Source organism: Rhinopithecus roxellana, chromosome 2, assembly GCF_007565055.1.
Source record: "Rhinopithecus roxellana isolate Shanxi Qingling chromosome 2, ASM756505v1, whole genome shotgun sequence".
Taxonomy (NCBI): Eukaryota; Metazoa; Chordata; class Mammalia; order Primates; family Cercopithecidae; genus Rhinopithecus; species Rhinopithecus roxellana.
In genome coordinates, this window is record NC_044550.1 from 42,570,227 (window position 1) to 42,586,900 (window position 16,674).

Here is a 16,674-nt window from a genome sequence, read left to right on the forward strand (position 1 = left end):
TTAATCTGTAAGCTTTGCTCCCCTGCTGATTCTACTTATTTTCTCTAGATGACTGTATGTTCCAGGAAATACATCCATAGCCAGCAGTATCCAAGGCAGTCAGGAGTTTTCTTTACTAATATTTTCTACCAAAATTCCCTTCCTTTGCAGATCTCCTTCACAGACCATTGGAGAGAACTGAATCAATAGTGGGACCACATAATTGAAATTGAAATAAGTTCATTTTTGCTGAAATGGGAAAATAGAGAGACAAACAAGCTTGAATAAAACTGGAGAAGAAAAACCCTGGAAGGACTTACGTTAAAATAATAAGAGACTATTACAAGACTGAAGTACGAGAGGGGCATGATTATATTGGTGGTTTGCAAAGATCTTTCCGGAAGCAGTATTTTGAAGAAATTGTTAAGGATCATACCTTTTTCTGCAGAGAAAGCAGTTAGGAGATTTTTCAAGTGGAAAATTACGGCAAGGATTTAATTGAACTGGACTGGCTATACTGTGGAATGAAACAGAGCAGGCGATTTAGACGGTTATCATTGGCTGTGTTAGAATCAGTAGGATTTGGTTAGTGATTCAATGTGAGGCTAAAGGTGAGGAAAGGTTGACTCAGATATCTGGAGAGAACAACTAGTTTTTTTGTTGTTGTTGTTTTGTTTGTTTGTTTGTTTGTTTTTGAGACGGAGTCTCGCTCTGTTGCCCAGGCTGAAGTGCAGTGGCGCCATCTCGGCTCATTGCAAGCTCCGCCTCCCGGGTTCTTGCCATTCTCCTGTCTCAGCCTCCGGAGGAGCTGGGACTACAGGCGCCCGCCACCACGACCGGCTAATTTTATTATTATTATTATTATTATTATTATTATTATTTAGTTTTAGTAGAGACGGGGTTTCACCGTGTTAACCAGGGTGATCTCGATCTCCTGACCTGTTGATCCGCCCGCCTCGGCTTCCCAAAGTGTTGGGATTACAGGCGTGAGCCACTGCTCCCAGCCAGTACAACTAGTTATATGGCATTACACTCATTGAACTAGGGAACATGGGAACACAATTTTTATTTTTACTTCTGTATAGAGAAGATACTTTTTTCATTTAGGGACAGGCTGAATTTGGGGATGATTACATACCATAAATGTGTTAAGAACCAGCAGTCAGTTTTACAAATGTATAGGAATTTTAGGAGAGAGAGATGGACAAAATAAATGGATTTGTGTGATCATTAACATTTAGGTTGTAACTCAGAAGTTCATGAGCTCCTCTGGAAGAGTCCTTACATTGGGGCATATGCCAATATCTCCTTTAAAACCAACCATACGGCAAACAGAAAGTAAACATATGAGCCCTTCTCTATCCTTAACAGGCTGATTCAGTATGCATGGACTGGCACCAAGAGTTAGTTCTTTTAAAAATCTCCTTTTAAATTTTGATGTTAAGTTTTAATCAAGAATTATTGGTGTAGTGTGAGAAGCGAAGGAAATCTACAAAAATGAGGCATTGATAAAAATCGAGGTTTGAAGGGATGGTACAGTAAGAATAGCTTATAAAGGAAAGAGGAAGAAGTAGCTAGAGAGGTAGAAGAAAACCACAGAAATCTGTAGTCACTGAGCATGAAAAGTGAGATTGTTTGTCCATCATGGTCATGACCGAATGCTGCCAAAAGATAAGGCAAATTAGGAGCTTAGAGCTACACAGTTATCACTAGTGAATTTAGTAACAGAAATTTTGGTAGAATAATGGGGGTTGAAGTCAGATTGTGATGGATTAGGTCAGGAATGAGGAAGATGTGAGGAAATAATAGATAGGTGTGTTGACAATTCATTCAATAATCTGAGTTATGAAAAGGACAGAAATAGGGCATTCACTGGATGGGAATGTGAGGTTTACTTTTGAATATATTTTAATGACAATTTTTAGAAAATGCTTTGGGTTAATATACAAAAGGCCTAGTTACCTAAATATAGGTTTGTCAGGTAATGTTCATGGCTCATTTGAGGTCATGGTTTACTTAGAATGAAATCAGTCTCTGGTTGTGCAGTTTTTCTAAAGCTATGTTTAGCTGCCATGGTTCATGTACAAACAAGGTAGAATCATTCTTGATTAGAGTCTTTGGATGTCTAGGGAAATAGGTAGTTGCAATGCAGTGATCTAACATTTAGGTCTTAACTGGGGGACTGACTTGGCTGCAGGAAACAATAAGCAGTGCTCATGGTCTGTTACTAAGGTCTCAGTTACTGCTTTATGTATAAATTGCCTAGTAGAGCATCTGACACAGAGTAAGCATTCCACAAGTGATTTCCCCACATTTCTTCTTCTTTTTTCTAAAAAAGATTGTGCATATGGATTGCTCAGAATTGTAAAATAAATACTCCTCCATTCATTGTCTGAAAATACAGTTGGTTATGGCTTCCTGCCTTTGAGTCAAGGGATGCCAGAAATCTACATAACACTTCTAAACCTATAACATAATTTTTCCCAAATTTACAAATCTAGTTTACCAATGGGAAACACATGTCCTCTTTCTCTGCAGTCATTTTGTAAAATGTTCTTTGTTCCCTGCAGCAGTTGTCAAATTATAAAATTTAGCCTGAAAGCGAGAAATCACATCTGTGCTGATTGGGACCATGAAGAGAGGCTGGACAGCTGTATATCTAGGGTTTGTTCCCACAGATTAGTTAAATGTGTATTGTAATTGAATCCAGTAGCTTTTCTGATATTGTTAAATGGAAGTCAATAAGCAAGCATCCATCAGAAGTCTCTAGTATGCAATGCCACTTTGATTCAATGCCTTTAGAGAGTGAAGGCCATCTCATCTGCTACTAACCCAAATTATTCTCTTTTCATACTGTAGTGGAGGTTTAACTGACATTATAACTGTATTTGTTAATGTGAAGATAATGGCAAAAACAGAAACAATATAAGTAAGAATAAGCCTTCTAATTGTCTATCTTCATGTCATCAAGGATCACATATTCTCTTAAGGCTTTGCCCACTGATGGTGTGTGGTGGGATCAAATGTCCTTGACCTATCTTTTGACTCTTCAAGGTCTGAAAACACTTTCATTCCAATGTGTCTGTTTCCTGGAGAATCTAATGCATTTTCCTGCTCATAGTGACTAAAGTTGGCAAGATGTTAAGGAGAAAGTAGTGGAGTCAAAGTGATATAGAATAAGTTAGAATGTTTGAAAGTTATAATCATTGAAGAACATATTTGTATTATTAACTTAAGCTAAATTTTAGTTGTTAGAATGTGTGAAGTTGAGGATTTAGGAATCTTCTTATGCATATTCCATTTTATTTATTTGCTCTTTGCTTTCCTTGAATCCCAACAAATATAATGAGTTAGCAATCTGCTTTTTCTGAAAGTGAATTTTCTAAAAGCTTTTCTGTTTTCAAGAAAGCATTGAAATTGTTAATGTATAGCAATACAATTAAAGCATACGAATGATTGTGTTGAATTAGTTTCTTTCATAATCTGTTATTTGGTTGGGCATTCAGTTAAGTGACTTTTCCTTACTAAAAAGTTCCTGTGTTAGTATTTTTCCCCCACACATTAATGTTAGGAATTTGCAATGTAGTACATATTCACTGACCCCTTTAAAGCTATTTCTCCTGGATAATCAGCCTTCTTAATTACTGATTAAAATACGAATATCTACCAATATGTCCATCTTAATCATAATTATACAATGGTTGAGGGAAAAATCATCTTGAAATCTGTCTCTCAGTTGAATAGTATGACTATTTTAAAATACAAATAATAGAATGAAAACATTTTTCATAAAATTTCTGATATCTAATTAATGTCTTCTAGAGTAACTGTGGCATCAAACATTTCCTCTAATTGTATTCATTAGTGGGTTCTCCTGGACAAGTTTTAATTAAGTTGTACAATAAAGATCAATATTCGTGAATTCATTGCAATTTACAACAAGCATATATACTGTTCAGAACAATTTAAGTACTGTAATTATAGCACAGAAGATATTTAGTGCCTATGCTCTATTACTGCCAAGCCCTCTTTTTAATAAATTTGGTAATGAAATTGGGAAATTAACTTCTGAAAATTCACATTTATATAAATCCTATATCTAAACTTCTGTTTTTTATATAGCTATATTTTGATTTTCTATTTTACTAGTAGGGAAAATGGAGGCATTAATTACGGTAGTGGCAAAGTGCCTTTTCATGCATATAGTCATGAATATGGAGAAATTGTGAAAGTGTATATAAGAACACATTTAATAATTATATTGGTTATGTGAAAAATAATTTAGTGATGTTATATAGTCTGATATTCTATTTTTATTTTTATAAATAAGACTAAAATTATTTTATTACTCTAATTTTCTTAAATAGAAATATTATTCTGGTTCAAACAGAAGGTCCCCAAATATGCTAACTTCTGTTAAATTTCTACTTTCACAATTATTTATCTGGTACATCGATAGATGAACAGATCATTCTACTGATGTACCATATAAAGAATTGTGAAAGTAGAAAATTTCTAGTGGCATCAATAGGTATGTAACAGGGTTTCTCAACTTTAATACTAGTGAAATTTTGGCCAGATCATTCTTTCCTGGGGAGGCTTGACGGTACATTGCAAGATGTTTCACTGCATACCTGACTTCTTCCCATTAAATGCCAGAAGCAAATATTCGTCCACTAATGAACTCAGAAAATAGATAAATGCATCCAAATGTCTCCAGACATTATTATATCTCCATGTTGAGAAACACTGGTGTATGTTGATTAGCCCCACCCTCCTGATCTTCCCACTGATCACATTATTCATTCATAAGATAAACAGCTATTCAGCTCTTCTGAACTGAGGCTAGATTCATAGGCGTGAGTCAAACATGGTGTTCTCATAAGAGAATTCTGTTCATTCAATTTTTTGAAGATAGGAATTGAGTGTTCATAGAATATTAAGTAATGATACCTAACTCAGATTTAGGAAAGGGAAGATCAGAATAGTGTCCTGAAGAAGGAATTCCTGAAATATGTTTTGAAGGACGAAGGAAACATTAGCAACTCAGAAGGTAAAAGAAAGATATGTATTTTAACATTTACACAAAAATTTTAGTTATTTTCTCTGAGAATCAAATCCCAATTTATTCTCCATTATATAAACAAAATTATAATATAATAATATGCAAATGATTGCTAAAAACACCTAATTTTAAAGATACATACATGTATTTCTTGTGGATTTCCTAGTCTACATACAAAGAAAATTATTTGAACACTTCACTGTAAGATTATAGAGATTCCTAATGTAGTTATTCTCATATAGTCTGCAGTATATTCCAACATTGAGAACTCTCAATAAATTGTATTAACAGCCAAGTTAGTATTTTGAGGTAATTTGTTTACTCCAACACATTCATATTTTCCAGAAAAAAAAAAAAAAGTAAAAATGGTAATTTAGTTTAAACCTAATTCAAGTGCAGCTAACTGAATCTTGAAAAGTGATCTGAAATTCTGCTGATAATAATGAATATTTCATATTAGTAACAGGTCTACAAGGAACGCTGTGTTTCTCACGGTAGGCTGGTTATGAATTCCTGGAATTCCTATGCACATCAGTTTGCTGCCAAAGGATTAAGTTCAATTTGATTGCCATCATGGTAGCACCCTTAGTTTGCTGATTTGCTCTACTTTATCTCATCTACAGATATGCTGCTGCTCAATATGAAAGGTGAATCAAATGAATCATTAAGATGAATAAACATAACAATTTAGGTTCTGAAACCCCTTGGTATTTAGTCATGTCTAGACACAGCCCTAGTGTCCCAGAAAAACTAAAATGAGGACAAGGACATTTAAGTTGAATGTAGCCTTATTCCCATGGAAACCAAAAAAGACAACAATAGAACAAAAGGAAGAGTATGGATCTGTCTGAAAAATTAGATGTAGTGAGGGGCAGGATTTGCAAAGTCAGTGGGTATTAGAGCAGTTTTTGTTTGTTTGATTTTTAAGAATGGTTTTTCAATTAGGTCACCATTCTTTTAAGAAATTAATAATTCCACAAATTAATTATTATTCATTAAAACCAGTATGATTTAAGTAGGTGAAAAGTGATACAAACATTGTATTGCATGCATTTTTTAATAGTTAATGAGCTCAGAAAATAGATGAATGAAGTATATTTAGCAACAACAACATATATGTGTATGTATAGGTAATATTTAGTATACTTGTTTTTCTACAGATTTTGAGTTATTGATTTATTTTAATGTTACTAATATTATCATATACTTTCAGTGTGGTTTATAAAATATGTATGTTCCCAAACGTTCTTTTGTCTCATGAATTTTTGCTACTGTGAAATAAATGATGCATAATAATAGTTAAATGTACATAAATTTCTCTAAGATGTAGAAAATTTCCTCAGTCATAATAATTTTATATTATCTTAAAAAGTATAACAACACATCCCAGCCTATCAACTGTTATTTCTTTAATGCTCCAGGCTTACACTTACACATAGAATCATCCTTTTAGAACTGGTGGCATTTCAAGATACTGGCTTTTGAATATAGCTTAAGGAAGCCTCGATACCTCTACATAGGAATAACTCAAGTGTTTCCCTTTCAGGTTCATATTCCAGGCTCATTCAAAGTTGTTCCGTTGCACAGCAGGCCGGGTAGAACCATGTGGGATAGGTATAATAGGTTGGAGAAATGATGATCTGTGATCCAGGGCTAAAGTATTTTGAATAGACTAACCGATAAGCTACTTTGATTTCTCAGAGTCAGTATATAACACCATATTCATGATGTGTATGAGTGTGTATGTGTGTGCATGTGTGTGTGTGTGTCTGTCTGTGTGTGTACATACTCATAAATGGCTTCCTTTTGTAATGATGGTACTCAAACTTCCATCCTGGAGTTTCTCAATATCTTAGTATTCCCATATATAATGTATCTGACAGTTCTACATGAAACACTCTTTTTAGACTATGGTCATATCTAAGAAGAAGGTATCTCTGGGAATGCAATGGATTTTTAAGTATAGCAACTATCTCAAGAACTGCAACAATTTCCTTGTCTTGGTTAAGGGTGTGTAGATTTATTTCTTAATTAAACTTGCAATTTAGATTACAGATTTCTGTTAATATCACAAAAAATGTTATAAGCTTGGGAATAGTTTATTGCTGTTTAATGTAAATTATTTGTTAATTGCTTCATAACAGCTTTCCAGAAGAAAATAAAATACATTTAGCTAGAATTTTATGGCTGCAGCTTAATCCCAAAACCTAGAGCTTTTTACAAGGCAGCATGAACCTTTCATTTTTGTGGGTTTACTTTGGTTCCTTTTTTTTCCTTACGAGTTTTTTTAAAATTTATTATTGTTTTGCAAGAAAATAAAATAGGGTAATGATTTGCTTTCAGATGATTTTGTTGTGATTGTTCTTCAAATGTTTATTTAAAATCATTTGTTCTCTTGCATCAATATATTTTCTTTAAATTATACCCATTGTATTCATCATAATGAACACTTAATTTCAGTTACGTAAACAACATGCAATTTTAATAACACTATTAAGATAGAGATACAATATTCATGATACTATACATTTCACTGAGTTTTGTATTCTTTTCTTTTCAGTGAATTTATTGGATTCACGCACTGTCATGGGGGACCTGGGATGGATTGCTTTTCCAAAAAATGGGGTAAGTTTTATGAAAGTTTTTCTAAAACTTAAGCTATGTGCGTAAGCATCTTGATACTTGCAACACAGGAATGAATATGTACTAGATGCATATGTTGTTGAGATAGGAGGTGCTATGTGTGTGTTGGATGGGGTGGTGGGACTTCAAATAACTCTAACCAAAAAAAGGAACACTAGGGAAGGGCTTTCAGTGACTAAAGAGTAAATATATTATTTCCTCTCTGAGTATTGTTCCACAAAGAAATGTGAAGTTTCCTTCAGCATTTAGGAAAAGTTCACACGAAAACAACAAAGAAACTTTCAGAATTAGTTTATATTAAATATAAAAGTATTTGATTTGCTACTAATTTGCCATCATCCTGGCATATTGCATAGGAAATAAAATTTAACTGGTCTATGATCAGTGTTGATTCAAAGCTGGGACCAATTTAATTTTGACTTCATTTACAGAATCAGGGAATAAAAATAGTATAAGAAATTCCTTTAAATGCCATTGAGATAAAAAAAAATCCAAGAAACTATTATAATATCATGTACATATACAACTGTAATTCATCTAGAAAATTGTGCACACTTACATTTTTAGATGATATCAAAGGTTTATTTTAGAGTAATCTAATATTATAACAAATTTTGTCATAACAACCTAAAGAGCCAAAATTTTCATTTTCAAATTAACGAGTAAGCCAGGTGTGTGAATCAGTCCTTTATTAAGAAAGTTATTATGAAAATAACACATTGCATTAATTATTCTAATCCATAGTAATTTGTATATTAACATCCTCATCTCAGTGGGCTTTTATGTTTTTCATCAATTTTGTATTTCTCTTTAGTTGTGAAAAGTTACAGATGTATTTAAAGACATAATATTAAAAAGGAATACTAGTAGATTTTTAAGATATTGGAACATAAAGGTAAGGCAAAATAACAAAAAAACAAACAAAAACATTGCATAACCCAGGTAGAGCCAGGCTCAAGATAATAACGTGTAGACTTTCAATGTGTTCCTCTTTTATCTTTCTTACACTCTTCCTTCTTCCCTTCCTTTTTTTTCCTGAACCACCGCACACTCTTTCTTTCATCTGTCATGACTCCATACAGATAAATGTCTGGCTAACGTCTCTCTATGAGAACCTATACAGATATTTTGTATTCTCCCTTTTTTTTCACGTACCAAAAATAATCTATTGAATAAATATTTTATTTTTTTTATTTCTGAGAATATGGTTGATGTGTTGTGTTGAAATTAGTTTTTTAGAATCCAGAGAAAATACATGAGATATTTTCTTTGAATTTAGTTTTGTGTTTTTCTCCTGTTTCCACTCAGAAGTTATTAAAATAGAGCTTTGAAAGAGCGTATCTGTGAGAGTATAAGTACAGTGTTGTAGTTGCTGTTGCAACTATACATTTGAGAAAATTTACTCAATTTTATACATGATTTCTTTATGAAACACAATTAATAGGTTTATAAAAACGTAATCCTTCTGTGTTGGGAATGGGATCTTTTAAATTATTCTAACAACTTCATGCTGTCTTTTTTTCTATTATTATTGTTCATATAGTGGTATATTTGTTCTGTTTTTTAAACAATGAGCATCCTTTTCAAAATTATTGCTATTATGTTGAGTAATGTTTCCTTTGACATAGTGTATCAAATGTTAATATTGAAGACAGGGAAGTTAACTTAGAGGGGCTTAATGAATGTATATTTGTTTGAGTGTGAGAAATGTATGTGGGATTCAGGCGTTATGTTTTGTGTTACATCACTCAAATGCAAAATGAAGGAAAAAATGTATTATATTTAAGGAAAATGAATGTTCAAGGTATATACAATTATAGTAAAAATATATACACTTTTAAAATATTTTTAGTTAGCTGTGACATTTGTGATTAGATAAGCAACATAATCGTAGGTGAAATATAGATTATCAGAATGATGTCCATAAAAATTGTGGAATAATGACCACCAAATTATTTTTTCAATAATTGCCACAAAAACACTGGAAAAAAATGTTCGAGTCATTTTTATTGGAACTCTGATATTCAGACATCATCTTGGAGCAATATGGGACACTTTTATTTAAGAAAAATGACTGAGTCTTTTAAAATAGCAAAGTTTGTGGCATTTAACTTGCTCCATGTCCTTTCTGCCTCTCTAGCTCTGAGGTAGTCTTGAAAAGCCAAAATTCAGCCATCATGGTGAAAACCAGTAGACTAGTAAGAACTGAAAGGAAGTAGGAGATTCTTCCCAGTCTCAATTTCAGAGAATTGTCTTTATTTGATATGTTTGAGAACTCCCTGGAAGACTGCATTGTAAGATACTCTTGATTTCACCTGACCTAGAGCTATTGAAGTCCAAAAGCTTTTTCTCAGCTGGGCATTTGTCAAAAAGACAGGCAATTGTCTGATTTTTCTTCTGTGTGAGGGGCTACATAAAATTTGGGACAAACAATAGGCTTGTCAACCAGAAAACTTAGGGAAAGCTGGAAATCGAGATGTCCACACTGATTTTCAAATGCCTCAATGACTTATTTGGAATTTATAAGGCCATGCACATGTGTAGGGCTTTGTACATGCCCAAGGACGTATGTATGCTCAGGAAAGACCTGAGAAAGACCTAAGATTTTACTTGCTCACAAACAGGAAGTGAAGGTTAAGGTAGGTCTTTAATTGCTTATCTGAATATTGAAGGAATGTCCCAACATGCACACACAGACCCTCCCCAAAGTTGAAACACTTACTGGTTTGAGAGTAACAAAATATTCTGTCTAAGGAATACCTGCTATGTAAGCTAACAGAGCAATGACTTCAATGGCTACACATGGCCATTGAAAAATACAGAGTTTACAGAATTATTTCAGAAAAGTCATTAAAGAAACAAATATTAACACTCCCTGGAGAGTGAGGGAGAATCTAATTTTCAGAGTTGTCACATTACTTTATTTAATATGCCAGATTTGCAATAACAAAATACTATGAGAAATGCAAAGAAACAAGAAAGTATTGCTGGTAAAAAGAACAAAAGCAGTTATTAGAATTTATACTGAATATGCCCATCTGTTAAAATACGTTGAAAGAAGTAAAGGAAAATATGTGTCAAGAATTAAAAGGAAGTATAAAGTAATGTATAATTGAATTCAAAATGTCAATAAAGAGATAGAACCTCTTATAAATGAAAAATAAATTGGAGTTGAAAAGTAGACAATTGAATGAAGAATTTGCAATAGGGGCAGATTTAAGCAGAGAGAATAAAGAATAAGCCAACTTGAAGATAGGACAACTGAGATAATCCAATCTGAGGAACAGAAAGAAAAATTAATGAACAGAAATAAACAGAAACTTAAAGATCAGTGGGAAGAACACAGATATAACGGGAGTCTCAGAAGAAGAGAGGCCAAATGGGTCAGAACAAATATTTGAAGAATTAATGGACATAAAGTTCCCAAATTTGATGAGGAAACATTAATGCACACATTCAGGAAACTCAACAAGCATAAGTAGGATAAAGTTAAACACGTTCACAACTAGACACATCATAGTTAAACTATCAAAAGCCAAAGGGAGAAAATTTCAAAAGTAGCTAGAGTCAAACATCTCACTTTGTGTAAGAGATCCTCAGTACTTTGCACAGCTATTTCTTACTAGAAATCATGGGGTCCAGAAGGCAAAGCGATGACCTCTTCAAAATGCAAGAAGAGAAAGACTGTGGAGCTAGAATTCGATATCCAGGAAAACTGCCTTTTGAAAATGAAGAAGAAACTAACACATTCTCAAATAAGCAAAATATGTGCAACTATAGATGATCAAAATAAATATTTTTACCACTGGAAACATAATTTTAGAAATAGGTTTTACACATATGCAACCCACATATTTTTTCAGCGAAAACTGCATCTTTATTTTCCTTTTATTCTCTCTACTTCATTTTCTTAGAGAAACATACAAACTGATTATTTGATTTCCCTCAAGTTTGAAAAATGTGTTTTAAGTAACAACAGCTAATTTTAGAATAGTTTGTTTATGGTATTGTTTTATGATTTGATGTCATGTTTTGATAAAAACCACACAGTGCTGCTGTTTGCATTTATGCTTTCATGGATATGGCTTAAAATCATTTTATTTCAAATTCAAGTGTGATTTGCATATTAACATTGTTTTAAATAAATCAAGTATAATTTGAATCAGTAAGTGGCCTTAAATATTTGTTGTGTACAATATCTTACACCAGAGTCTGTGATTTATATAAAACTTGGGTAAGACAAGGGTCCCTGTCCTTGACTAAGGCTCATATAGCTTAACCCTATTGCTCCATTCATTCAGGAAATATTTACCTGAATATTTTTTTGTGTTTGAGATGGAGTTTCGTTCTTGTTGCCCAGGCTGGAATGCAATGGCACGATTTCATCTCACCACAACCTCCGCCTCCCGGGTTAAAGCAATTCTCCTGCCTCAGTCCTCTGAGTAGTTGGGATTACAGGCATGTGCCACTACGCCCGGCTAATTTTGTATTTTATTAGTAGAGACGGGGTTTTTCCATGGTGGTCAGGCTAGTCCCCAACTCCCACTTCAAGTGATCCACCAGCCTCAGTCTCCCAAAGTGCTAGGATTACAGGCACGAGCCACGGCACCCGGCCTGCCTGAATATTTACATGTATCATGTAAGTTATGAATTCTGTTCTAGAGATTGTTTGGTTTTTCTCTTATGCTACCAGAAAACTTACTTGGTTTTGTATTATTTACGTATAGTGTATTCCTCTAAATAGAATTCCTGATTTAAAGTGAACCAATTGTACTCAGATTTTTATCCCCAGTTGTGGTGATATTGCCTGGCATATTGCCTAATACAGATGATATATTTAATACATATGTATGAACTTGAATTGGTCCCTTGGGAATTCAAAACTCCTTGTAAACATTAAAAAAAGCAACTGTATGAATATTCAATTAAAAATACTACACTTTCTTCACTTTTTTCAGAATATTCTTCTGAACTTTAGGCCTTAAGAATAGATATGTTTATTTCTTTTTGCTCTGTCGCCCAGGCTGGAGTGCAGTGGCCGGATCTCAGCTCACTGCAAGCTCCGCCTCCCGGGTTCACGCCATTCTCCTGCCTCAGCCTCCCGAGTAGCTGGGACTACAGGCGCCCGCCACCTCGCCCTGCTAGTTTTTTGTATTTTTTTTAGTGACGGGGTTTCACCGTGTTAGCCAGGATGGTCTCGATCTCCTGACCTCGTGTTCAAGAATTTAAGGGAAACACTAATATTCATTCCTCATAGTCAGACATTTGTGCCATACATTTGTTAAAAACAATCATTGCATCTGTAATACTTTTCTGTATTTGCCCTGTTTATTACATTGTAAACTCATGGATTTACTGTAGTTATTTCGTATTTGCCACTTTACAGTGTTTCTAAAACTTGATTCAATTTCTGGCTTGTAATAGAACTTCAATAAATATTTATTGGAAGGATAACTTATTTTTTATTTATAAAATGGGGCATACATTTCTTATAGTTTTCTGATGAACATGAAATAAGTAAAACCTAGCAAAGAACTTGACACAGTGTTGGCAGTCATAAACATCCTTTCCTTGACCTTCTATTGCATTTCTATTTTAATGCTAAGAGATCCACCACTCCATACGTTTTTTTTTTAGCATATATGTATATATATATATGCAAAACTCATATATGTATATATATGAGTTCATTTTTAGCACATGAGATTTGAAGATTTCTTATAAAATCTGAATTTCAAGTTTCTGTTAATTGGATATTTCAGAAAGCCAGAGCCAGGAGCCTTTCATAGCTTGAATAGTCCAAAGCTGAGTAAAACTGTCATGTAGGAGAGTTTGTAAATTCTCCTGTTTGACTTATTTACTACCTGACCCTCCTCATTCATTTAAGTTACCAATCTGTGACAACGACAGCAATGAATAGTCATTTTTTTGATATTGCAGAAGCATCCACATTTTTGTTTGTTTGTTTCTGGAGGGACCTAACTTAAAAACAAACAAACAAACAAAAAACTTCTCTATGCATGCTGGCATGGTTTCTTTTTAGTCTTTGAGTACTCCCCCTTAATTAGGAAACGCCATTTGAATTTTGGCATCTGCATGTATTTCTCAACTCTTACATATGTGATAGACAGTATTTATTTGTGTGTGTTTGTGTGTGTGTGTATTTGTGTGCTCGTTGTTCTGCCTCATGGTAGTAACTAACTCTCCTCTTTTTTCTTCTGGACATATCTAGCGGTACTATGTTACAGCAAATTTTATGCAAATTTGCTGCATTTATTCATTCAACAAATATTTATTGCGCTTCTAGTTTCTTCCTTCAGGCTTCTAGGCACTGAGGTTATAGCAGTGAAGTAAAACACTCCAAATTCTTCACATCCTGGAGCTTAAGGGAGCATTATGGTTCTGAGAATGAGTACTCAAGGAGAACAAGGCAGTAGATAATGCATTTTCTTGTCTCGTTCTTTCTTTTTATAGATGTGCAAAAGTGTCAGACAGAGACGATGGTATTTGATCAAGGTCACTCAAGCAGTTTGCGACACACCTGGGAAGAGCACGTATTCTGTATTTGGCACATGCAGTGTCATATCGCTCTATCTTGCCATGAAAAAATACACTTTCAGTACATAAATATACATCAACATTTAGTAATAATAATGACAATGCACAAAGGGACACTTAATACTCTGTTTGTAGATGAAAAAAATGAGGTTTAGTATAGGTGACTTTTCCACGGCTATGCAGTTACTTGGAGACTGAGTCCATTTCAATCCCAGGTCCTCTAACACCCTGATTATTTAAAATCAGAGATGAGCTACTCTAAATAGTTAGGTTTTCAGAGTCACCACCAGGTTCTGGCGGGTACCCAGACTTTTAGTTTATACATACAAGAGTCCATGCTGAAGAGGGAATTCACCTCAAAGAGAAGTATTAAAATGTCCAGAGTGGCTTGCATTCTATCCACTGTTAGACTGTAAATGTTGAAACAACCTATAGAACATAGCTACTCAAATTTCTGCAAGGTTTCACTTTCTCATTGAGTGTCAAATGTATGTTAGCAAATTCCAAACCTGCACGTTAGAAAAAGATAAACAAAACCTTTAAGAGCATAAATATCTTTCTTAAAAGGTGAATGTTTTGTTTTATATAAATCTCATTTTAATTAAAATTATGAAAGCATTTAGAATCAATTTTAAAACTTCATAGAAATACATTAATCTCAATTTTCTAATCAAATTGCTTGGCAGAATAATAGTAAACCCAATAGACTCTGTAAAATAAATATCTCCTCACTTAAAGCTTTCCTCCTTCTTTATCTTTCTGCCCTTAAACTATCAATCTCGTTATTCATAGTTTCACTAGCCTATATGTACACAACCTAAAAGTGTATTTTGTTTTTGCTTCCTTCTAATTACATTAGAGTTGTTTCAGTCACCATCTGGAACATTTTATATTGATTAATTTATATAGTCTAAGCCTGTATGTGAACATAATCATTCCCTGGAAATTTTTATCAAGTGTTTTCAAGGCTTATTCTTGAGAGAATAAAATTAATGGTTTAGTATTTGCTTAGAACAGTTCGTGATTTCATGTCTTAGAAATTCCACTATTGCTCTTTCTTTCCATAAGCTGTTGTTATGTATGATCACAAGATACACCTGCCTCCTTTGCTTTGGTGGAATCAGCCTTCTCCCCACTGAGTTGTCTGTGCTTCCTCTGGCACACAATGGGGAAACCGCTGCATTCCCCTGAGCATCACCGCTCAGTTGTATTGCTAATTCTGCTTTGATTTTTGCTCTATTTTCTTCCTCCAGTCAAATAAAGAATATAAACATCATTTTAAATTTTTTTTCTAATGCTGATCTTAACTTTTAGGATCATTCATAATCATTTTTTCATTTGAAGATTTCAAATTATTGACTTAAGTGGTATTTGTACTAAAATGCAGAGAAAGTAAGTTGCCCTCTGCCTGGAGGAGAAAGAAAAAATAACCCTACATTGTAGATACTTCAAAACAGGAGTTTATGGCTTTTCTTGTTTTCTTGTTGCTTTGTTCTATTATTTCTTTGAGACTGAGAACCTTTGTGCTTACTTTTGAAGCTGGAAATAGCTCAGGTTTTTACTCAAAATGGGCTGTGAATACATTGTTAGTGTTTTATGTGTTTTCTCCTGAATCAAGAAAAACTTAAGCCGGATTTTCCATTCTGGTACTCAGATTTTGACAATAGTGTGCATGTTTGTGTGTGTGTGTGTGTTTTGTGTGTGATTCCTTGTCCCTCAAATTAAAGGCAAGAATGAGGAGAAGTATTTGAACTCTGCTAATCTCATATTTTGTTGAGGATCACAGTGAGTTTTGCCAGAATCTTATTTTGGTTTTGCTTCCTACTGAAAGAAAGGAAAAATAATGACTAGCACAGAAGCCCACACTGAGCACGAAGGGGCTAATAAAGATTAAAGTATTGCTGAAGTGGATAAAAAAAAAAAAGAGCACATTAGTGGATATAGAAAAGCTCTTTATTTGAACAGTGATAGAAAAGGATTCTAAAGGGAATGGATATTATCATATATAATGCAAATGCCAATATAATGAGCAAGCCTGATCCAAGGTAGCTTTGTAGTCAATGTTTTTTAGAAAAATAAAAAGCATGCCCCATCTGTAAAATAATTAAGATAAATAATTTATGGAACTCAAGATAGTTATTAAGCATACACTGAAGTATAGAAGACAAAACATTTTGCATTTAGATTTCTCACATGGAAACTTAGCAATTATGAATAAAGTTCTTTAAAATGTCCATCTCTGCTTCTGATATAAGTCAAATGTTGTATTTAGTCTTCGATATATGCAAACACTTAAAATGAACTGATAATAGTCATAGCATATTTCTGCATAGTATGATTGAGGTATACATGCATTATTCGTTCAATAGGTTCCTTAGGTATCATTGTGTTCACCCTAGTTATGTATTTAAAATCAATATAAATTAATA

General features: G+C 33.6%; 1 protein-coding gene across 4 annotated transcripts in view; it reads left to right on the top strand.

Annotated features, from left to right (window-relative positions):
• The window catches only part of EPHA5 (EPH receptor A5), a 344,724-nt gene that overhangs the window by 19,254 nt on the left and 308,796 nt on the right, over positions 1-16,674 (top strand). For all 4 annotated transcript variants that reach the window (XM_010380149.1, XM_010380152.1, XM_010380153.1 and 1 more), the window contains exon 2: positions 7,605-7,669. In XM_010380149.1, coding sequence (XP_010378451.1) covers positions 7,605-7,669 — 65 coding nt within the window. The remainder of the gene's footprint in view (positions 1-7,604; positions 7,670-16,674) is intronic.